This window comes from Pleurodeles waltl, chromosome 9 (assembly GCF_031143425.1).
Source record: "Pleurodeles waltl isolate 20211129_DDA chromosome 9, aPleWal1.hap1.20221129, whole genome shotgun sequence".
NCBI classification, from domain to species: domain Eukaryota; kingdom Metazoa; phylum Chordata; class Amphibia; order Caudata; family Salamandridae; genus Pleurodeles; species Pleurodeles waltl.
This window is the reverse complement of record NC_090448.1, coordinates 33,651,217-33,676,355: the sequence shown is the minus strand read 5'-3', so window position 1 is coordinate 33,676,355 and position 25,139 is coordinate 33,651,217. Positions and strand designations below refer to the sequence as shown.

Here is a 25,139-nt window from a genome sequence, read left to right as displayed (position 1 = left end):
AAAAAGGCCTTTCTCCAGGAGTGGGGGAGGGTCGCAACAGACAAATGAATCCTCAGCATCATTCAAAAACATGCCTGCTGCATAGAACTGGTAAAAATTCCACCCAGGGTCAAACCAAAGAAAAGACCACATCAAGAGCAGGTAAGGTGCTAGTGCAAAAACTACTGCAAACAAGGCAATAAAGAGTGTCCACAGGAGAAATCAACAAGTAATCTATTCAGCATGCTTTCTCATCCCAGGAGAGGACTAATCACCCAGACCAGACCTGGACCTTCAGTTCCAAAACAAGTACATGATGACACAAAAGTTGAAAATGACAACACTGCAAGAGGCTGCAGGCAGGAGGAAAACTACTTACTTAAACATTTGTAGAGCGCAGCTTTCACCACACAGGTATCATGTCGCTAGCAAAACTGCCTGTAACACATCGAACAAGACAAAACTGCGTCCATCTATAAAAATCCAGGTTCCACCTTCTACTTAGGAAAAAGCCAGGTTTTTAGGTTCTTCCTAAAACTAGCCAGATTTCAGTCAGCTTTAAGATCTGGCAGCAATTTATTCCAGAGCTGAGTGGCCTTAACCTGAAAAGCCCTTGCTTTCTTGAAGCTTGGTACAAATACTAAGTTTGCGGACGCACATCTCCGAGGCCTATATTGACAACATTTTCTCCTCAAAAGTGTTGGGCTTGTGCTGTTTAAAGTGACCATAGACCTAAAAGAAACTTACCTCCACATTCCCATGAACAGCAAACACAAAAGGTATCTATGGTTCATAGCCAGCTAGATAGTATAACTTCAGACTGCTCCTGTTCAGGATCAAGTCAGCATCCAGGGTAGTCACAAAATGCCTAGCTGCAGCGGCAGCCCGACTAAGGCAAAAAGGAATACATGTCTACCTGTAACTAGATAACTGGCTAATTAAAGCAAGTTCATATGCACAGTGTGAAGAGGACACTAGGGCAGCCATGGACACGCTGCACACAGTAGGTGTCACAATCAACCTTCAAAATTCCTCCACAAAACCGAAGAAAGAGAAAAGATTTTTCTTGGAGCGGGAGTCAACACAGTAATGAGAGCCTTCCCTACCCTAGAGAGGCTTCAATCAATCACAGACCGGACTCGCTGCTACTGCAAGGGTGAGTCTCTGACAGTGAGAACTGTGAGGAAGACAATGGGCATGATGGCCTCATGGATTCAGCTCATCCCACATGTAAGGCTACATGTGAGACCACTGCAGGAGTGGCTACAGAGCCAATGGGTCACAGGCAACAGGGAGTTGGGAAGGTCTAGCTGTTGTAACGCAAAGAATACAGGAAGGGATGGCCCGGTGGGAGTAGACATAACAGTGGTAGGTCATTCATACAACTAACTCACAACCATGACCATCACCACAGGTGTATCCTATTCTGGCTTTGGAGTACATATGGGAGAACTGGGACTCGGAGGACTATAGAGAGCGTTAGAAGCGACCGGGCACATCAGTATCCTGGAATTAAAAACTGTCTTTCTGGCCCTTAAGGCTTCTCAGACACAGGTGAAGGGGGGGAGGCAGTGCAAACCTAGATGGATAACACTACCACAATGTTCTCTGAATAAAAAAGGAGGGACCAGATCGCATGTGCTGTCCAAACTAGCGCAAGAGAGCTGGGAATGGGCCATCCAGAGATTGAAAATACTTGATAAAAATACACTTCCCAGGCATAGAAAACAAGAAGCATACAGACTGAGTAAACAAGCATCCGTATCCCTAATGAGAACTAAATGACCTAGGGCTCCAAGAGGTCTTCCAGCAGTGGGGTACACCAGAGATCGACCTGTTCGCAACCAGAGAAAATAAAAATGCAGAGACTTTGTATTCAGACACCCCACACTGCCTCTTCCAGGGGAATGCCCTGTCGATATATCGTTCAGGGAAATTTTTATACACTTTTCTGCCGATTATCACTAAAGGAATAAGGGTAAACAAGTGCAAACAGACTCATGACACTGCCCCACAATGGGCACGAGACTTGGTTCTCTAACCTGGTGGAGATTGCTCAGGGGAATGTTAAAAAGCTGCCAGAAGGCACAACCTTTTCATGCAGGGAGGAAAGATCCATCACGAGAAATAAACAGCCTGATTCCTGAGAACATAGAGTTTGGACACCTGAAACTTCCAAAACATTCAATGGAATTTTTAAAGGAACCTCCATTTTTTTAAAGAAGACCGAGCACAAGGAAATGCTCACAGCTAAATGGCTGAGATGTCCTAAAGTGCAGAGACCAGGGATGACTCCTCAGCCGAACTGAAGACACTTTAGTAATGAGCTACCTTGCCCACCTGTTAAACAGGAGCCTGAGGTACGTTTTTTAAAAGATGCCCTTACCGGCAATAGCAGCCTACACAGAAAGCCATATAGAAAGGAGCTTTTTCACAACGCAGGTTATTAAAATGTTTCTGGAAATGAGCAAAAAGAATAGCTCCAGACAGATTTGCACCAATGATGTGGAACCTCAACCTAGTAAATGTATGAAAGAACTGTTTAAACCTCTACATAACACAGAACTAAGGTTCCTGACTTTACATACCACTTCCCTAATCACAATCACATCACTGGGCAAGGTGAGTGACCTGCAGGCACTAACTACTGAAGAACCCTACCTACAAATAGACAAGGATAGGGTAACTATGAGGACCATCCCACGTTTCCTCCCTAAGATCATATTGCAGTTCCAAGTGAAGTAGACTGTCCAGCTGCTGGGATTCTTCCAACAACAAAAAAAAACAAGCTGAGGGAATGCTGCACACTAACTATGTGCAGAGGAGCTGTGATGTACTACCTACAAAGGATAAAGGAGATCAGAAAGTCAAGCCAGCTCTTTGTATCATTTGCATACCCTAACAGGGGCTCACCAGTTACAAAGGGCACTATCACAAGCTGGATAGCAAAAACAATTCAATTAAGCTACCTGAATGCCGGTGTTCGCTTGGAGGCAAGGGCCAGAGCCCACGCCACAAGGACGATAGGAGCTGCACTCACCTTTCTAGCAAATGTGCCCATAAACAACACGTACGGCAGCCACATGGTCATCACTCTACACCTTCCTGAAACACTATTGCATGGACCTCAAAATAAACAAGGAGGCACTCAATCAGGTGTTATTTGTAGCTTGTCACCCAAGTGGGTTTCCAGGCTCTTGCTGCAGGTGTTTATTCGAAAAGCCAGATTTTCAGTCCCTTTCTGAAGGGGGTCGTCTAGGGTGTGGAGGTAGAGCGGGAGGGCATTCCAGGCTTTGGCGGCGAGGTGGGAGAAGAAGCGTGCTCAAGCGTGATAGTGGCATAAGCGTGGTATGTTTGCGAGGGCGATGTGTGCGGAGCCAAGGTTCCTGGTCAGTTGGTGGAGGCAGTGGTTCAGGTAGGTGGGTCCTTGGTTATGGGGGGATTTGTAGGCGTGGGTCAGGAGCTTGCAGTGGCATCTTTTCTGGATTGTTAGCCAATGGAGATCCTTCAGGTGCTGGGTGATGTGGGTTCTCTTGGGCAGGTTGAGGATGAGTCTGGCAGCTGTGTCCTGGATCTTCTAGAGTCTTTGCATGACTGGTAGTGGTGCCTGCGTAGAGTGCATTGCCGTAGTACTTTGTGGGTTCAAGGACTCTCTAGGTGCGTCCTGTGAGGAAGGATGCCATTCATCTGAGTGCATTGTCTGTGATCCCAATCTGGCGTAGTTGGTTGATCAGTTTGTGGAGGGACAGGGCTGCTGCTTCTCTGTCGTGCAGGGTGCGAATGTCATCGGTTGCAGTGATCAGAGCTGTCTTGGTACTGTGATTGGCTCTGAAGCCTGATTGGGAGGGGTCTAGCAGGTTGTTTCTCTCCGGGTGTTTGGTGAGTTGGACTTTGATGGCCTTCTCTAAAACTTCGGCTGGGAACGGGAGCAGAGAGATTGGGCAGTAAATCTGGAGCTTGCTGGGGTCTGCAGGGGGGTTGTTGAGGAGGGGTTCTTATCTCTGCGTGTTTCCAGGGTTCTGGAAAAGTGGCCGTGGTTAACGGGGCGTTGAGGATGGTGGTGAGCTGACGACTGATCTTGTTTCTTCTAAGGTTGAAGACCCTGTGGGTGCAGAGTTCAGTGGCTGCTCCCGAATGGATGGAGCTCATGAGTGTGATCGTGTTTGCTGTGCTGAGTTGTCCCCATGCTGTGAGCGGGTGGTCAACGGTGGAAGGTGATGAGATTCGGGGGAGGTTGGAGGGTTGGCAGTCGAAGTTACTGTAGATGCTTTCTATCTTGTTGTGAAAGTGCTCAGCCAGAACATCGCAGAGTTGTAGGGGGGGGGGGGGGTTGTGGATAAGCACTCAAACTCTCTGACAATGGTGAAGAGTTCCTTGGTTTGGTTGGCACTGTCTGCTAACTCAACCTTATGTTAACGCCACCTCCAAGAATAACCCATGAAACTGCTACAAAATCTATGCGCAGCATGTGAATCAAAATAGGATTCATCATGCAAAACAAAATGGTTACTTAACAGAAGGACTAGTTTTGCAGCTTGAAGGATTTTCTGGATTTACATGCAACCCTCCACTTCCCCAGGAAATGAGGTGAGACAAGGGCCTAAAACTGTTAACCGCCAGTCATGGTGCTCGACTTTGGATCTTGGAGACCTTGGCATTGAAGAAAGGGCGATTCCCTTCTCAAAGCCACCCTGCCAACAGGGAGATATCCCAGGTTAACAGAGGCCCAAGAATAGGAACCACTTCTGGAGGAGGAAAAGCCTAGGGTGCAAAAACCTCCAAGAGGAATCTAGAAGGGCAGGTGACACTGAGAAAACCAACCTGAAATAAGGACACAAGCAGAAAAACTAGTAAGAACCAACTAGGAGTGGGTATACAGAACTACGACATTTGTCTCGCAGTCCTGACAAGATCTGGTAGCCTTATATACTGGTAAATGACCAGGAACAGGAAGCAAAGGACTGCCGTCGTGTGTTGGGAATCCACCTATGGGGAAACAATAGGAAAGGCACCATCTCAGATTGCTGCATGCCCAGGACGCAAAGAACTCCAGCAAGAATGATGCATCCTGCACCATCAGAATGGTCCCCCTGCCCTGTGCATACCTGCCCGGCCACCCTCCCCGAAAGTGAGAATCGACGCGGAGGTCCCACGTTCTGTGCTCAGTCCGAGCAGCGCGTTAGCAGAGGCGCATTGTGCTTGGTGCGAGGAGTGTTGGGCCCAGAGGGCGGTGCTTCCAACAAAAACAGAAAGGAAGCCAGCGAGGACAGGTGTCAGTTTAAAAAAAAAAAAAAGGGGGGGGAAAGAACAATCTGAATATGGTGACCACGCACAGGGGGTTCTGGGATGCACGTCTGGCGGCATAGGATGGTGAGCATAGCACCACCAAATGGCTAAAGATGACGAAAAAAGGAAAAGAGCACTTAGAAGATTACAAACTCGGCCACTAAATGGCGGAATAATGCACAGCATGTGACTCTAGAAAACACTTCAGGCAGCAATACCACTCCCACTAGTAACTAACAATGTTGTTATTTGGAGCCCTATTAATTAGCTTACAAACTCAAGTAGTCTGGACTTTTTTTTGCCAAAAGCCCCATATTAATTTTACTTTGGAATAAAGGTTTGAAAATCAAAATATATACAAAGTGGTACAAGTAGTAAAAAATTCAAAGTGCATGTAAAAAAGTGACTCAAAATGCAGTTTAAAACACATGTTCTCGAGAAAAAACAGACTTGTGTTGCTAATTGAGGAAGGAATAAAGGTGACCTTGTGGCTCTGTTGGTTCACCAAAGCTCTTTTTATGTCGAATAAGCCTTTAAAGAGCAAAACAAAGCCTAGATCATTGGCAAATGTATTTTCTTTTACTGTGTAATAACGAGGTTCAGGGAATACATGGTTGCTCCTTTCTTTTTTATTTTGCTTGTTAATCTTTATAATAGACCTAGCCCCTTTTGTTAAGTCTCCAAAACCTTCAGTCTTTTAAACACATTTTTGTCAGAGCTATCTTTTGAGGATTATGTTATTATTGCAGGAGATTTTAACACGTCATTGGAACCATACCCTCCATATTTAGATTTCATACAGGAAGAAGATCGATTGTGGGGAATCCCGCCCCTCTCTACAACTTGCACGCTATTAAAAATCAGTGATACCGCGTTCCTGGTTATCTGTTTGTAGCCTTTGTGGACCTTAAGTCTGCTTTTGATCTAGTCCTGTGTGTTCAGTTGTGGGAGACCCTGTCTAGAATTGGGGAATCTATAGGTTTGTTAGGTCTGATACAGAAATTGTACTCTGACAACTTTGCGAGGGTCAGATGGGGAAAGGACGGTGAGCTAGCAGACAAAACCCTGATTCAAAAAGGAGTTTGACAAGGATGTCTTTTGGCCCCCACACTCTTTCTTCTATACATAAATGCCTGTATACCTTACATGTAAGACTGTGAAAATGACTCCCCCAAAACACCATGTTTATTATTGGCAGATGACACCTTACTTTTACCCAAAACAGTGTGTGACTTATCCATGCTTTTTGAATTTTTTTGGGTGTTTTGTAAAATTTATGGCCTTCAAATAAAAAATAATTAAAAAAACCAAATACATAGTGTTTGGAAACACAAAGTGAAAAAATCTATATCTTTGGATGGAGAGGCCCTTGAAAGAGTCCCTGAGTTTGATTACTTGGGTTTTTGATTAGAGGACTCCACAAAGGTGGGCAGGCCAATTAGCAAAATGCACCATGTCCCTAAAACAGCAAGCAGGGGGGAATTTTAAGGTTTGCTAGCAGAACACCTGTCTTTCTGATTTCTCCCACTTTGGAGATCTATAAAAGCCAACGCTGTGGGGCAGCGCTCTATGGTGCAGAACACTGGGGGTATTGCAATTTGGATGCTGTGGAAAAAGATGAGAATCTTTTTCTAAAAATGTTATTAAAGATTCATAATTCACCTGCTTCCCCTATGCGCTTAGATTTAAACATAATATCAGTAGCGGATATTGCTGCCCTAAGGTCACTGCAATATTGGATAAAGGTTTGGTCCACAGAGGTGCTAGAGCCTTATAGGGCATGGCTGTGGGGCTTATGGGAAGGTTCCTATGTTGATGAAATTCCTTGGTGCCTTTATGTGAAGAACAGCTTTTTTAAGTTAGGTTTGGGTACTTACTGGTTAGACCCCTTGAATCTTCCCAGCAATGCAGTCCAGAAACTTAAGGATATTAATTGGGCCAAAGTCCAAGGCGAGGAACTAGCATCTGTGCCCTCGGGCAGTTTGACTGACAGTTTTCTGTCTACTAAATGTTTTTATGAATTTGAATTGTTTTTATATTGTCCTTCAGCCTTTTGCACGAGCACTTTGTCAGAGTCAGAATTGGGTCCTTACCCTTATGTGCTTTTACCAGTAGATAGAAAATGAATCTTGGTGCATCGGACTCTCACTCTGTGGGATGTGGGACTCAGGAGAACATCAAACATGTCTTGTTTTTTTGTATGGCTTACAAGAAACAGGACATGCTAGCTTAGACTCCTCTGTAAATTGCTGGGACTTAATGATAGCCATTCTGCTTTGCGGATATGTAGTACCAGCACCTATGGTCCTGTTGTGTTTGCTGTAGGAAGATTCTTCACAGCTTTTTGGCATATTATGATGATGAAAGTAAGTGCCAAGGAGAACCGTTAATGACAACTGTATCGTTGAGAAAATCTGAGTTTATATGTTTTTATATTTTAAATGTATATTTAATAAGTCTACAAATTAATTTTAATTCGTTTTATTTTTGTTAGTATTATATTTTAATCACATGCATGCTTCTTTTTATGATTACTCTTTTTATGATTCTAATGACTCAAAATAAAGGAAATGATGATTAGGAAGTACTTTGAAGCATATTGTTTTCAGCCAGTGGTAATTGTCTGCACAGAAGCTTGTTTCCAGCTACATCTCCAACTCACCCTTCGTTTTGTAGTTTAAAATTATGCCAGACTAGGTTTAAAAAATAATAATAATAACTTAATTTGCTAATGGTTTTAAAGCCCTCATATCCAACAACTGGTGTCTCCAACGCTTTCTGTAATGAGAGCAACTTCTGATCATTGAAAATTGTCATGAGCCACAGAAGGCCAAGCAACTCACACATTAAGACGTCCCCTCCCCCAGCTTCTTTGACTTTAAACCTAATGTCCATGGAGCCCAGTATTACGGTTTGAACAAAATACTGTGACATGGGGTTCTGACAGGGGTGCCATGTTTGTCACTTTGTGGTCTGTGGGGATTTATGAACATGTGCGTGAATGAATGGCATATGTTCGTATGGGTGACTGGGAACCTGTGTCGTATGTACTTGTGGTATGGGACATACCTTTCAACATACGCGGCACAGTTATATGTATAATACAAACATGCAACTATTTTATATTAAATGAGAGCAATTTAAAGTGAAGAAAAAGTTTTGCAAAAATGTTGGTAATAAGGAACATTTCTCTGCACTTAAAATGTTGCCTATTTAAAAACAATGGCTGTATTTTTCAGTTATACATATGGTAGGATGTCTACCAGCCTTTATGAACAAGATGCCTGCTGTGTGGAAAAGATTCAACTGAAGAGTTAACTTTGTTTATATGCACTCCGTAAAGCTCATTATTTTATTTTTCTCCCCTGTCAGTGTTGCATTTACAAACAGCAGGCATTTTGCTCCCAGTGGCATGCAGACACGGTGCCATATTTGTAACAGAAAAATACTCATTTGTTTAAATTGGAGGAATTCAAATTTAAGAAACATGCTTCCTAAAACATTGAGACTTAATTTGCTTAATTGAAAGTAGAGAAAAACATTGATGTTTCGTAGAAACATTGTTCTCCACTTTATATGTCCCCCATTTAAAAAAAACAACTGTTTTCTGTCATAAATGTGGCAGTATGTCTTCCAGCCCCTGGGAGGCGAGATTCCTGCTGTTTGTAAATGTGACACTTTGAAATGGTAGAAAATAAAAATAAAAATGAAGAGTTAACTTGTGTAGGAAGTTGGCTCTGTATGTGCTATTTCAAAGTAAGGAATAGCATGCACAGAGTCCAAGGGTTCCCCTTAGAGGTAAAATAGTGGTAAAAAGAGATAATACTAATGCTCTATTTTGTGGTAGTGTGGTCGAGCAGTAGGCTTATCCAAGGAGTAGTGTTAAGCATTTGTTGTACATACACATAGACAATAAATGAGGTACACACACTCGGAGACAAATCCAGCCAATAGGTTTTGTATAGAAAAATATCTTTTCTTAGTTTATTTTAAGAACCACAGGTTCAAATTTAACATGTAATATCTTGTTTGAAAGGTATTGCAGGTAAGTACATTAGGAACTTTGAATCATTTCAATTGCATGTATACTTTTCAAGTTATTCACAAATAGCTACTTTAAAAGTGGACACAGTGCAATTTTCACAGTTCCTGGGGGAGGTAAGTGTAAGGAAATGCCTCCTTGGCATGGTTGCCCCCTGACTTTTTGCCTTTGCTGATGCTATGTTTACAATTGAAAGTGTGCTGAGGCCTGCTAACCAGGCCCCAGCACCAGTGTTCTTTCCCTAAACTGTACTTTTGTATCCACAATTGGCAGACCCTGGCATCCAGATAAGTCCCTTGTAACTGGTACTTCTAGTACCAAGGGCCCTGATGCCAAGGAAGGTCTCTAAGGGCTGCAGCATGTCTTATGCCACCCTGGAGACCTCTCACTCCGCACAGACACCCTGCTTGCCAGCTTGTGTGTGCTAGTGAGGACAAAACGAGTAAGTCGACATGGCACTCCCCTCAGGGTGCCATGCCAGCCTCTCACTGCCTATGCAGTATAGGTAAGACACCCCTCTAGCAGGCCTTACAGCCCTAAGGCAGGGTGCACTATACCATAGGTGAGGGTACCAGTGCATGAGCATGGTACCCCTACAGTGTCTAAACAAAACCTTAGACATTGTAAGTGCAGGGTAGCCATAAGAGTATATGGTCTGAGAGTTTGTCAAACACGAACTCCACAGCACCATAATGGCTACACTGAAAACTGGGAAGTTTGGTATCAAACTTCTCAGCACAATAAATGCACACTGATGCCAGTGTACATTTTATTGCAAAATACACCCCAGAGGGCACCTTAGAGGTGCCCCCTGAAACTTAACCGACTATCTGTGTAGGCTGACTAGTTCCAGCAGCCTGCCACACTAGAGACATGTTGCTGGCCCCATGGGGAGAGTGCCTTTGTCACTCTGAGGCCAGTAACAAAGCCTGCACTGGGTGGAGATGCTAACACCTCCCCCAGGCAGGAGCTGTAACACCTGGCGGTGAGCCTCAAAGGCTCACCCCTTTGTCACAGAACCGCAGGACACTCCAGCTAGTGGAGTTGCCCGCCCCCTCCGGCCCGGCCCCCACTTTTGGCGGCAAGGCCGGAGAAAATAATGAGAATAACAAGGAGGAGTCACTGGCCAGTCAGGACAGCCCCTAAGGTGTCCTGAGCTGAGGTGACTCTAACTTTTAGAAATCCTCCATCTTGCAGATGGAGGATTCCCCCAATAGGGTTAGGATTGTGACCCCCTCCCCTTGGGAGGTGGCACAAAGAGGGTGTACCCACCCTCAGGGCTAGTAGCCATTGGCTACTAACCCCCCAGACCTAAACACGCCCTTAAATTTAGTATTTAAGGGCTACCCTGAACCCTAGAAAATTAGATTCCTGCAACTACAAGAAGAAGGACTGCCTAGCTGAAAACCCCTGCAGCGGAAGACCAGAAGACGACAACTGCCTTGGCTCCAGAACCTCACCGGCCTGTCTCCTGCCTTCCAAAGATCCTGCTCCAGCGACGCCTTCCAAAGGGACCAGCGACCTCGACATCCTCTGAGGACTGCCCCTGCTTCGAAAAGACAAGAAACTCCCGAGGACAGCGGACCTGCTCCAAGAAAGGCTGCAACTTTGTTTCCAGCAGCCTTGAAAGAACCCTGCAAGCTCCCCGCAAGAAGCGTGAGACTTGCAACACTGCACCCGGCGACCCCGACCCGGCTGGTGGAGATCCAACACCTCAGGAGGGACCCCAGGACTACTCTGATACTGTGAGTACCAAAACCTGTCCCCCCTGAGCCCCCACAGCGCCGCCTGCAGGGGGAATCCCGAGGCTTCCCCTGACCGCGACTCTTTGAATCCTAAATCCCGACGCCTGGGAGAGACCCTGCACCCGCAGCCCCCAGGACCTGAAGGACCGGACTTTCACTGGAGAAGTGACCCCCAGGAGTCCCTCTCCCTTGCCCAAGTGGAGGTTTCCCCGAGGAATCCCCCCCTTGCCTGCCTGCAGCGCTGAAGAGATCCCGAGATCTCTCATAGACTAACATTGCGAACCCGACGCTTGTTTCTACACTGCACCCGGCCGCCCCCGCGCTGCTGAGGGTGAAATTTCTGTGTGGGCTTGTGTCCCCCCCGGTGCCCTACAAAACCCCCCTGGTCTGCCCTCCGAAGACGCGGGTACTTACCTGCAAGCAGACCGGAACCGGGGCACCCCTTCTCTCCATTCTAGCCTATGCGTTTTGGGCACCACTTTGGACTCTGCACCTGACCGGCCCTGAGCTGCTGGTGTGGTGACTTTGGGGTTGCTCTGAACCCCCAACGGTGGGCTACCTTGGACCAAGAACTGAACCCTGTAAGTGTCTTACTTACCTGGTAAAACTAACAAAAACTTACCTCCCCCAGGAACTGTGAAAATTGCACTAAGTGTCCACTTTTAAAACAGCTATTTGTCAATAACTTGTAAAGTATACATGCAATTTTTATGATTTAAAGTTCCTAATGTACTTACCTGCAATACCTTTCAAACAAGATATTACATGTTAAATTTGAACCTGTGGTTCTTAAAATAAACTAAGAAAAGATATTTTTCTATACAAAACCTATTGGCTGGATTTGTCTCTGGGTGTGTGTACCTCATTTATTGCCTATGTGTATGTACAACAAATGCTTAACACTACTCCTTGGATAAGCCTACTGCTCGACCACACTACCACAAAATAGAGCATTAGTATTATCTATTTTTACCACTATTTTACCTCTAAGGGGAACCCTTGGACTCTGTGCATGCTATTCCTTACTTTGAAATAGCACATACAGAGCCAACTTCCTACAGTAAGTTTTTGTTAGTTTTACCAGGTAAGTAAGACACTTACAGGGTTCAGTTCTTGATCCAAGGTAGCCCACCGTTGGGGGTTCAGAGCAACCCCAAAGTCACCACACCAGCAGCTCAGGGCCGGTCAGGTGCAGAGTTCAAAGTGGTGCCCAAAACGCATAGGCTGCAATGGAGAGAAGGGGGTGCCCCGGTTCCGGTCTGCTTGCAGGTAAGTACCCGCGTCTTCGGAGGGCAGACCAGGGGGGTTTTGTAGGGCACCGGGGGGGACACAAGCCCACACAGAAATTTCACCCTCAGCGGCGCGGGGGCGGCCGGGTGCAGTGTTAGAACAAGCGTCGGGTTCGCAATGTAAGTCAATGAGAGATCAAGGGATCTCTTCAGCGCTGCAGGCAGGCAAGGGGGGGCTTCCTCGGGGAAACCTCCACTTGGGCAAGGGAGAGGGACTCCTGGGGGTCACTTCTGCAGTGAAAGTCCGGTCCTTCAGGTCCTGGGGGCTGCGGGTGCAGGGTCTTTTCCAGGCGTCGGGACTTAGGTTTCAGAGAGTCGCGGTCAGGGGAAGCCTCGGGATTCCCTCTGCAGGCGGCGCTGTGGGGGCTCAGGGGGGACAGGTTTTGGTACTCACAGTCGTAGAGTAGTCCGGGGGTCCTCCCTGAGGTGTTGCTTCTCCACCAGCCGAGTCGGGGTCGCCGGGTGCAGTGTTGCAAGTCTCACGCTTCTTGCGGGGAGTTGCAGGGTTCTTTAAAGCTGCTTCTTGAAACAAAGTTGCAGTCTTTTTGGAGCAGGTCCGCTGTCCTCGGGAGTTTCTTGTCTTTTTCGAAGCAGGGCAGTCCTCAGAGGATTCAGAGGTCGCTGGTCCCTTTGGAAGGCGTCGCTGGAGCAGAGTTCTTTGGAAGGCAGGAGACAGGCCGGTGAGTTTCTGGAGCCAAGGCAGTTGTTGTCTTCTGGTCTTCCTCTGCAGGGGTTTTCAGCTAGGCAGTCCTTCTTGTTGTTGTTGCAGGAATCTAATTTTCTAGGGTTCAGGGTAGCCCTTAAATACTAAATTTAAGGGCGTGTTTAGGTCTGGGGGGTTAGTAGCCAATGGCTACTAGCCCTGAGGGTGGGTACACCCTCTTTGTGCCTCCTCCCAAGGGGAGGGGGTCACAATCCTAACCCTATTGGGGGAATCCTCCATCTGCAAGATGGAGGATTTCTAAAAGTCAGAGTCACCTCAGCTCAGGACACCTTAGGGGCTGTCCTGACTGGCCAGTGACTCCTCCTTGTTGCTTTCTTTGTTCCTTCCAGCCTTGCCGCCAAAAGTGGGGGCCGTGGCCGGAGGGGGTGGGCAACTCCACTAAGCTGGAGTGCCCTGCTGGGCTGTGACAAAGGGGTGAGCCTTTGAGGCTCACCGCCAGGTGTTACAGCTCCTGCCTGGGGGAGGTGTTAGCATCTCCACCCAGTGCAGGCTTTGTTACTGGCCTCAGAGTGACAAAGGCACTCTCCCCATGGGGCCAGCAACATGTCTCTAGTGTGGCAGGCTGCTGGAACTAGTCAGCCTACACAGACAGTCGGTTAAGTTTCAGGGGGCACCTCTAAGGTGCCCTCTGGGGTGTATTTTGCAATAAAATGTTCCCTGGCATCAGTGTGCATTTATTGTGCTGAGAAGTTTGATACCAAACTTCCCAGTTTTCAGTGTAGCCATTATGGTGCTGTGGAGTTCGTGTTTGACAAACTCTCAGACCATATACTCTTATGGCTACCCTGCACTTACAATGTCTAAGGTTTTGTTTAGACACTGTAGGGGTACCATGCTCATGCACTGGTACCCTCACTTATGGTATAGTGCACCCTGCCTTAGGGCTGTAAGGCCTGCTAGAGGGGTGACTGACCTATACTTGCATAGGCAGTGAGAGGCTGGCATGGCACCCTGAGGGGAGTGCCATGTCGACTTACTCGTTTTGTTCTCACTAGCACACACAAGCTGGCAAGCAGTGTGTCTGTGCTGAGTGAGAGGTCTCCAGGGTGGCATAAGACATGCTGCAGCCCTTAGAGACCTTCCTTGGCATCAGGGCCCTTGGTACTAGAAGTACCAGTTACAAGGGACTTATCTGGATGCCAGGGTCTGCCAATTGTGGATACAAAAGTACAGGTTAGGGAAAGAACACTGGTGCTGGGGCCTGGTTAGCAGGCCTCAGCACACTTTCAATTGTAAACATAGCATCAGCAAAGGCAAAAAGTCAGGGGGCAACCATGCCAAGGAGGCATTTCCTTACAACTTGATAATAAAGTTAACTCTTAATTTTAATTCTCTCTCAGTTAAAAGCATTCAGAAAAATAATTTTGTACTCACGCTCCAGTATAGAGTTGATAATTTGTATTTAAGAGTTAAATACCTCTTTGCTTCAGTAGTGAACCTCTGTGATCCACCAGGGTCATAACTGAGTGGAGCACTGCTCATTATCAGGCTCTGCTATAGGCAGCCTGATGATAAGGTAAAATAAGCACACCCGTTTCTTAACTTTAAAAGGAAGACTCAACACTTGTTTATTTCAGTTCTTAGTTGAAAAATAAACTCAAGGCTGGAGCTACTCTAAGGGTTTCTGTGTGCTACAGATAGCTCGCGATCGACTGGTTGGAGACACCGTCCTAGAAGTTCAGTAATTGTTGTATTTGAGGTATAGTGAGAAGTGTCTGCCACAGTGCTACATTTCTAACCCTCTTGCTTTTTGGAAGAACAATAGTTAAGACTTCTTTTTAATGTTTATTGTCTCTGCAGTGGGAAAACCATAATAAGAGTTTGCAGCTGGAGGCACAGACATACCAGCGAATTCAAGAGAAGATACAGGAGCGAGTGATGAACAATCTGGGGACGTGGATCGACTGGCAGTATCTCCAGAACGCTGCAAGGCTTCTTGCTAAAGTATGATTATTTTTTTTAAACATTCCAGCTGCTTGCCTGCCAAGCACATACCTAGTTAATCGGAATATAGTCTGAAACATTTGAAACTATCCTAGCACTGATAGAATATTATAATAGTTACCTCTTCTTCATTAGAGGCTTTAACAGATCTAGCTCTGTGTCCTCCAGTTGTTTTTGTTGGTGGGATGTGGATCAGTGTGCATTACTGCTCCTACACAATATTGATACCCCCTTTGCATAAGGCCTAGAAAGCAAAGTTGCTTTGTCCTGAATATTTGTAATCGTGCAAAGGTCCTTAACGATTTTGTAACAGTCCAGTGTGCAACTTACTGTCTGAAGCAAATCTAGAATTTCAGCATTGGTGAGTAAGTAGTGAGATTCCAAGATCCGAGAGCCAGTATCCAATAGAATACTTCATGAAAAGTGTGGATGAAGTTGGAGTGGGGAAAGCACTCCAGGGTTGAGACTAAAGTGTTGATGACCTACCCTGCTCTGGATGTTGCCTAAACAGAATACAAGGTGGGCGATGATATGCTCAGTGGATCTAATCCATTTTTTTTTTGTAATCATTTGGTTTATTATTTGTGAGCTCACTCACTTCTGTATATTGCAATGTTGAGAAAGGAGGTTTGAAACTTGAGGGGTTGAACTTTCCATTTTTACCTACATAGAAAGGTCCTGGAGACATGTTAGGAGGAGGTTCAAAGTGAATGGAGCCACAACTACAGTCCATCCTCATTAAGCCATTTCCTACAAGATTCTGGGAGTCTGCCTTCATGAAATTTAGCATGTACATCCAAGAGAATAAGGTTGCAAAGCGAATTCGCACCAAGAAGGACACCTGAACATTCTGCCCCACATTGCCTACAATATCTCGTCCACCTTGTTATGATCCCATTATATCTGTGGAGATCGTAATAAGGCAGATGGGATAACCGTCACATTTGTGATGGAGTATTTCCTCCGCCAAGATCTAAATCGGGCCCATAATCTGTGGTGTAGGTGATTATCTTATCAGTGCACAAGTTGACTAATCCAGAGTCATCAGAGCAGAGTTACCTTCAATACCTTTCACTTCTTCAATGCCATCTACTGTCTCTCAGTGAGATAACCCAGAAGTCAGTATATTATGCGTGACATACAATCCTTCAGGTAACACCCCCACTTTTGCATCTAGATCACATGCCAGTCTCTTGCTTACCAGGTTCCCAGTACCAGTGCTCTTAACCTAAAACAGGGGTCTCCAAACTACGGCCCGCAGGCCACATCTGGCCCTCTTCAAGATTTTATCTGGTCCTCTGTTTTCCAAAGCAAAATACAAACGCTGTGGGATAGCGTAACTGGATGGACGGAATGCGGAACCAATCAAACATTCACCCCCAGTCACAGATCTGGGTTTAATCCATCCATTATTTTGCTCACCATGCCACCCCAGTTTGAACCCAGCCATATGCAAATCAGTCTTGACCCTGTTCCACATGGGAACAGTCCAGCCCGAACTGCCAGGCCAGGTTCTCCCTGGACCGGAAACAAGCATCCTGGGACCGGTTTCGGGGTTTCACCCCTCCTCAGCCAGGCTAGCTTGAATCCAGTGGCACAGTGAGCCCGGGACCCACGTCTGGGCATACCCGGCGCACTTAGGGCAGCAAAAGCAAAGCAAAATACAAACGCTGTGGGATAGCGTAACTGGATGGACGGAATGCGGAACCAATCAAACATTCGGGCTGGACTGTTCCCATGGGGAACAGGGTCAAGACTGATTTGCATATGGCTGGGTCCAAATTGGAATGGCATGGTGAGCAAAAAAACGATGGATTAAACCCAGATCTGTGACTGGGGGAGAGTGTTTGCATTGTCAGCACTCCGTCCATCATTCTTTTGTGTTGTTAATGTCGCCCTAAGTGGTAAGGGTATGCCCAGACGTGGGTCCCGTGCTTCCCATGCCACTGGATTCAAGCTAGCCTGGCTGATGAGGGGTGAAACCCCGAAACCGGTCCCAGGATGCTTGTTTCCAGTCCAGGGAAGACCTGGCCTGGCAGTTCGGGCTGGACTGTTCCCATGGGGAACAGGGTCAAGACTGATTTGCATATGGCTGGGTCCAAACTGGAATGGCATGGGCAGCAAAAAAACGATGGATTAAACCCAGATCTGTGACTGGGGGAGAGTGTTTGCATTGTCAGCACTCCGTCCATCATTCTTTTGTGTTGTTAATGTCGCCCTCTGTTTTCCAAAGCCTTGGATTCCGATGATCAAAGGGAAATCTATATCAAATTCCTTTGGAAGCCTGTGGGTGGCAGCTGAGCCTCTTGAATATTCTCTATTGGGCGAGCAATGTTGCGTATGCCAGATCTTTGAAAAACACAAGTTCCTACTGCAGATAATCCACGCTACCGAAAACTCCAATTGCCAGAATTGTGTAGAAGGGTGCAGACTGAATTTATTTTTGTTCGCCCTTTAATAATGGCTCAAGTTTATTTTGAATTTCTTTGTTTTATTAACTTCTTGGAGTGTGTTTATTTTTCTTCTTGTGTGCTACTAAATTGGAGAAATTCTCATTTCATCTAATTTTGTAAAATTTTAGTATTTAAAATGAATTTCAAAAAATTAACAGACTGCTTTTCTTATCTATAGTTAAGTAATTTATTATATTGTCAGAGAATTTTCTAATGTTTGACATTTTTATTCATTATATATCATTTCTCAGTTTAGGCAGGGCATTTTCTTTACAATTGTCAAATTTCTCTTTTGCTCTGAATCATATCATATATGCCAATTACAAGAAATATGCAAATAAGCCTTATTAATTCATTTAAATTTTATCCATTCACTTATAAAACTGATTTTCTTTGACCTGTGAATATTTGCACATTTTACAATTTGTCTCTCATACTGAAAAGGTAGGAAACCCCTTCCCGAAAACAAGGTTAAAGGTGGCACACACTCTAGTACCTCTGTAGGTCCCTGGTAACTGATACCCCTGGCACCTAGAGCCTGGGTAAAAAAGAGGGTCCTTAAGAGCTACAGCATGTATCGTGCCACTCTAAGGGAACCCCCCGAACCCCTCCAAAAAAAAAACAAAATTGCACACAGTCTGGCATCCCGCATAAATATATGTAAGCCCTAGAGCCCTATGGCGGGCTGCATTGAATTCGATGTGAGGACATATCTGCATGAGCATATATGCCCCTGTGATTTCTAATTCAATTACTAAATATTGCAAGTGAACAGAGAAGGCATCTTAAAGGTATGTACCGGGCACTGGTCTGTATGAGTTACCCATCTACTTAATGGCTTCACTGAAACCTATGGTGTTTGGAATCAAACACCTTGTCTTAATAAATCCATACTGATGCCATCATTGGGTTTATTATGACATGCATCCAAAGGGCACCTTAGAGGTGCCCCCTAAAACCTACTAGTCATCTAGTGTGCTGGCTGAGTGGTATCAGCCATCCTGCCACCACAACATGTTTATGACCCCCCTGGAGGTGAGGGCCAACGCTATGGGGCCAGAAACAATGCCTGCTTCAGAGGGAGGTGTTATCACATCCTCCAGCAGGATGGCTAGTGAATATGCATACCAAGGCCAGGGACTTCAACGTTCCTGCTGCCTTTGATATGTGACCTCGGCTTCCCCCAGACCTGGGAGATGCCACCCCCTGCCTTGAAATCCATTTGGCACCAGGACAAGGTGGGAAGTTAGTTATGCAGAAGGAGTGTTGCTCTACCAGGATAGCCACACCCCTAAGGTGGGCTGCCTGATGTGCTCTTTGAAGGAAGGGTTCCACCATCTTGTTTTTGGTGGAATTAGGAATTCTGGGACTGTGACTACACCCCAGAGTTAAGTAACCCATTGGCTACTTGGCTACACTCTCCTTAAAAACACTAAATTCAGACGCTAGCACCAAGAGTGTTTTTTGTCCCCCACTTGCAGGTGGAACCGAGAAACATGGGCGCCTTGACGCAGGAGCACCAGACATCCAAGACACACTGCACCCGAACTCCACTTCCTGGGTCTACGACAGCAGATGGTGCTCCTCTGCTCAGTACCCCCACTGACCGTGGGCATGTCCCCCCACCCTGGAGCTCCCGGGCTTATTCCCAAGTTCCTCCCTCTACAGCCCATTTCCAGGTGGCCCCGCTCCTCACATACCATGCAGTGCTCAAGCCACCCGACCCATCCAGCACCTCTGCACCATGACTTCCCAGGGCAGGTAAAACTGAACTGCTGGTGTTCTCGGTGACCTTGTCCCCGTAGCACCCTATGACCTAAAGGGGACTCGTGCAACTACCTGTATGCAGTACATGTACTTTTCCCATTGAAAGTAATTACTGCATAAGTGTGTGGGTGTATTTTACTTACCCCACTGTTGTAGGAAGCTGGCTCTCTAAATAGTGTACTAATATGAAGTGCACTGTGCAGAGGGTCCAGTGGATCCCCATTTGGTATTGCAGAGGTAAAAGTAGATAGGTCTAATGCTCTATTTTTGTGTTAGTGTCAGCAAGCAGTTTAGCTTATCAAGGAGTCGTGTTAAGCATTTGTTGAACTCAGACGGAATAAATAAAACACACACTCAATGAATAAATCCGAGACCAGTTTAAAAAAAATAACATTTGCTTTTACATATGCTTTGAACCAAGCATGAATACTTTGCAGTTTCAAAAATCAACACTCAGTGCAATTTTTCTGTTTAGCAATATTAACCTATGGGAGGAAAACAAGAATGTAGTGTTGCATGCAAGTACATGACTTACAAATCCAGTCTTTGGGGTTTTAGGTCAACACCAGGCAAGGGTCAAATCAGTACCAAGAGCGCACCTCAGCGGCACAGGGGCAGCCGGGTGCAGGGTTCAAATTCGGAGTCTGGTGTCCAATGTTAACCAATGGAGACTTGGGGGTGATCAAAGATGTGCAGCCCACGGGTAAGTAAAGCGGTGTCGGAGGTCGATCTCCTGGGGTTGAGGTAGGCACAGGGGGGGGGCAACAAGGCAGCACCAAATGTACACCCTCAGCAGCAGGGGGCCGCCAGGTGCAGAGTGTCAACACAGCAACAGGTGCCCCATGTTAACCAAACATCCCAGTATTCAGAGAAGCCATCCTGTAGCTGGGGAACTCGTAATGACCAGTGTCCAGCATATACATTTAAAATGGTTTCCCTGTACACTTACTATGTCTGAGAATCGACAAAGACATAGCAGGGGCATCTCTGCTCATGCAGATATGCCCTCACATGTAATATATTGCACCCTTCCTTAGGGCTGTAAGGCCTGCTAGAGGGGTGACTTACATATATTGATTGCAGTGTTGAGGGGACATGGCACACAGGCTGTGTGCCATTCCGTGTCTTCGCATCTCGTCACGCAGCCTGCAATGGCAGTCGACCTAAGGTTGGTGCTTGGTCCATCAGAGTGGCACATGTTGTGCTGCAGCTCTGAAGGGCACTCTTCAGTACCCATGCACTAGGTTCCAGGGGTGCCATTTACTAGGGAACTACAGGTGGCTGAAGGGCCTGGTCACTTGGGGATCAAGGGACCAGGTGTCTAGTTTTAGGGAATTAACACTTGTACTGGGGACCTGGTTAGCAGGCACACAGTACACTTCAGTTGAAGTTGCATCTAAAACCAGACAAAAAGTGTTGGAGGGGTAGTGCAACCAGAATCCATCTCTCCAGCTGCAAACTCTAATTCTGCAACAGTACTCACTTACTTTGAAGATCTAAAATTTGTCAAGTTTCTTCTCAAGTGTATGTCATTTATTGGCTGTGTGTGTTCAACAAATGCTTAGCACTACCCTCTGATAAGCCTAAGCTGCTCACCCACTGTAAAGAAATGGCTCCCTGTTGCAGTTACCCCCCACTTTTTGCCTGATACTGATGCTGACTTGACTGAGAAGTGTGCTGGGACCCTGCTAATCAGGCCCCAGCACCAGTGTTCTTTCACCTAAAATGTACTTTTGATTCCACAATTGGCACACCCTGGCATCCAGGTAAGTCCCTTGTAACTGGTACCCCTGGTACCAAGGGCCCTGATGCCAGGGAAGGTCTCTAAGGGCTGCAGCATATCTTATGCCACCCTGGGGACCCCTCACTCAGCACAGACACACTGCTTGCCAGCTTGTGTGTGCTGATGAGAACAAAACGAGTAAGTCGACATGGCACTCCCCTCAGGGTGCCATGCCAACCTCACACTGCCTATGCAGTATAGATAAGTCACCCCTCTAGTAGGCCTTACAGCCCTAAAGCAGGGTGCACTATACCATAGATGAGGGCACCAGTGCATGAGCACTATGCCCCTACAGTGTATAAGCAAAACCTTAGACATTGTAAGTGCAGGGTAGCCATAAGAGTATATGGTCTGTGAGTCTGTCAAAAACGAACTCCACAGCTCCATAATGGCTACACTGAATACTGGGAAGTTTAGTATCAAACTTCTCAGAATAATAAACCCACACTGATGCCAGTGTTGGATTTATTAAAAAATGCACACAGAGAGCATTTTAGAGATGCCCCCTGTATTTTACCCAATTGTTCAGTGCAGGACTGACTGGTCTGTGCCAGCCTGCTGCTGAGAGACGAGTTTCTGACCTCATGCGGTGAGAGCCTTTGTGCTCTCTGAGGACAGAAACAAAGCCTGCTCTGGGTGGAGGTGCTTCACACCTCCCCCCTGCAGGAACTGTAACACCTAGCAGTGAGCTTCAAAGGCTCAAGCTTCGTGTTACAATGCCCCAGGGCACTCCAGCTAGTGGAGATGCCCGCCCCCTGGACACAGCCCCCACTTTTGGCGGCAAGTCCAGGAGAGATAATGAGAAAAACAAGGAGGAGTCACTGGCCAGTCAGGACAGCCCCTAAGGTGTCCTGAGCTGAGGTGACTCTGACTTTTAGAAATCCTCCATCTTGTAGAAGGAGGATTCCCCCAATAGGGATAGGAATGTGACCCCCTCCTCTTGGGAGGAGGCACAAAGAGGGTGTACCCACCCTCAGGGCTAGTAGCCATTGGCTACTAACCCCCAGACCTAAACACGCCCTTACATTTAGTATTTAAGGGCTCCCCTGAACCTAAGAATTTAGATTCCTGCAACTTACAAGAAGAAGAGGACTGCTGAGCTGAAAGACCCCTGCAGAGGAAGAGAAGACGACACCAGCTGCTTTGGCCCCAGACCTACCGGCCTGTCTCCTGCCTTCCAAAGAAACCTGCTCCAGCGACGCTTTCCCAAGGACCAGCGACCTCTGAATCCTCAGAGGACTGCCCTGCTTCGAGAAAGACTAGAAACTCCCGAGGACAGCGGCACTGCTCCAAAAGACTGCAACTTTGTTTCAAAGGAGCAGATTTAAAGACCCCTGCAATCCCCGCAAGAAGCGTGAGACTTGCAACACTGCACCCGGTGACCCCGACTCGACTGGTGGAGAACCAACACCTCAGGGAGGACCCTCCGGCGACTCCGAGACTGTGAGTAACCAAAGTTGTCCCCCCCTGAGCCCCCAGAGCGACGCCTGCAGAGGGAATCCCGAGGCTCCCCCTGACCGCGACTGCCTGAACCTAAAGTCCCGACGGCTGGAAAAGACCCTGCACCCGCAGCCCCCAGCACCTGAAGGAACGGAACTTCTGTGCAGGAGTGACCCCCCAGGAGGCCCTCTCCCTTGCCCAGGTGGTGGCTACCCCGAGGAGCCCCCCCCTTGCCTGCCTGCACCGCTGAAGAGATCCCTTGGTCTCTCAATGAAAACCATTGAAAACCCGACGCGTGTTTGCACACTGCACCCGGCCGCCCCCGCGCTGCTGAGGGTGTACTTTTTGTGCTGACTTGTGTCCCCCCCGGTGCCCTACAAAACCCCCCTGGTCTGCCCTCCGAAGACGCGGGTACTTACCTGCTGGCAGACCGGAACCGGGGCACCCCCTTCTCTCCATTGAAGCCTATGTGTTTTGGGCACCTCTTTGACCTCTGCAGCTGACCGGCCCTGAGCTGCTGGTGTGGTAACTTTGGGGTTGCTCTGAACCCCCAACGGTGGGCTACCTTGGACCCAAACCTGAGACTTGTAAGTGATTTACTTACCTGCTAAAACTAACAATAACTTACCTCCCCCAGGAACTGTGAAAATTGCACTGTGTCCACTTTTAAAACAGCTATTTGTGTTTTATGTGAAAAGTATATATGTTACTGTAATTATTCAAAGTTCCAAAAGTACTTAACTGCAATACCTTTCAAATGAGATATTACATGTAGAATTTGAACCTGTGGTTCTTAAAATAAACTAAGAAAATATATTTTTCTATAACAAAACCTATTGGCTGGATTTGTCTCTGAGTGTGTGTTCCTCATTTATTGCCTGTGTGTATGTACAACAAATGCTTAACACTACTCCTTTGATAAGCCTACTGCTCCACCACACTACCACAAAATAGAGCATTAGTATTATCTCTTTTTGCCACTATCTTACCTCTAAGGGGAACCCTTGGACTCTGTGCATACTATTCTTTACTTTGAAATAGTGCATACAGAGCCAACTTCCTACACTGTGGTTCTTAAAATAAACTAAGAAAATATATTTTTCTATAACCAAACCTATTGGCTGGATTTGTCTCTGAGTGTGTGTTCCTCATTTATTGCCTGTGTGTATGTACAACAAATGCTTAACACTACTCCTTTGATAATCCTACTGCTCGACCACACTACCACAAAATAGAGCATTAGTATTATCTCTTTTTGCCACTATCTTACCTCTAAGGGGAACCCTTGGACTCTGTGCATACTATTCCTTACTTTGAAATAGTGCATACAGAGCCAACTTCCTACACCCACACTATCACTAAAGAGCCTTTAGGGTTATTACTCAAAACCTCTATCTACCATTAAGGGTCACCTGAATTATCTGATTAGTGTACCCCTACATTGGTACACTGCATAGATAGCCACCTTCCTACATCCAGATATCCAAAAAGTGAAAAAGACAAAGTGAATCATTATTGGGGCCTTGCCTTAATAGTAAAGAATTATTGAAAGCATGTAAACATGAATACGATTACCTCACTTTGCTATTATTTTTACTGTGAAGTATGTTTTCGTTGAGTGTGTTTGTTTACTTTATTTTTATCTTTTATTTCATCACTCCACACACCTCTCACTGTTTGATTTCCTCTTCAGGATTGTGTTTTTATGCTCATCATACTAGAGAATCTACAGTGGAGATGCTCTAATATGAGTATCTACAGTAGAGTGGTTTTATTTATAACAAATATCAGGCCTCCTAAGAACAAACTTTTTTTTTAAAGGAATAATAAGGGTGTTGAAACCCTGCTTATGTGTTGTGGCTAGCTTGAACCGAGGCTTGCCTTTGTGGAGCATTGCAAAATAGTCTCTTTAATGATTTCTCCTTTCTCCTTTGCAGTGTCGTTACACTCTGCAATACACATATCCCTATGCTTATTACATGGAATCTGGTCCCAGGAAGAAGCTGGTAAGGCATGCTGCACTCTTACGATAAGATTTTGATATGTAATTGTTAGCCTACATTCTCAAGGCCTGTACATTTTTCTCTAGCTTAATTTTTGCTGTCAACACATAAAATGTTGTTTAGAGATCCTATTGTACTTTAATAAATGGTTGCTGTGGAGTTGGACACACTATTCTCCCAAATGAATGTTACAGCTTTTGAATAACTTACTTAAGAACAAGATTTATGTGCAGTCGCAGTTCCCATCTTGCTCCCCTCATTATATGACTACATTTCAATTTTATCAGAATCAAAATGTCTCTTGTTTTATTGGACTACCAAATGCAGTTGGGGAAAGATACTGGAACACTTAGTTTTTTCTTAGCTGTTACATACAATTTTTAGGCCTGCAGCCCTAATTATGAATCAGTAACTACCATAGTTAGATGTTTGCAAATCTGCGTCTTTATTTTTACCATGGTCATAGAATGGTCTCCTAGCAAACAAGGTTGGACTGAGGGGGTCTTTTGTTAGTATTTTTTCCACTTCATGGGTGCTGTGTAAATATTTTCCTTCCCCTAACAAGCATTCTGGGGTTTTCTACTCCATGTTTGTTAAATTCACTTTACGACTTTGATGTTTTTCACTTAGGTCTTGATGTTTCAGATGCTACATGAAGTGCTAGGACCAAGTTGTCTCATGGCA

General features: G+C 46.0%; 1 protein-coding gene across 1 annotated transcript in view; it reads left to right on the top strand.

Moving 5' to 3' along the window:
- The window catches only part of ARIH2 (ariadne RBR E3 ubiquitin protein ligase 2), a 315,960-nt gene that overhangs the window by 182,215 nt on the left and 108,606 nt on the right, over window positions 1-25,139 (top strand). The window contains exons 13-14 of the mRNA XM_069206208.1: window positions 14,866-15,009; window positions 24,390-24,458. Coding sequence (XP_069062309.1) covers window positions 14,866-15,009; window positions 24,390-24,458 — 213 coding nt within the window. The remainder of the gene's footprint in view (window positions 1-14,865; window positions 15,010-24,389; window positions 24,459-25,139) is intronic.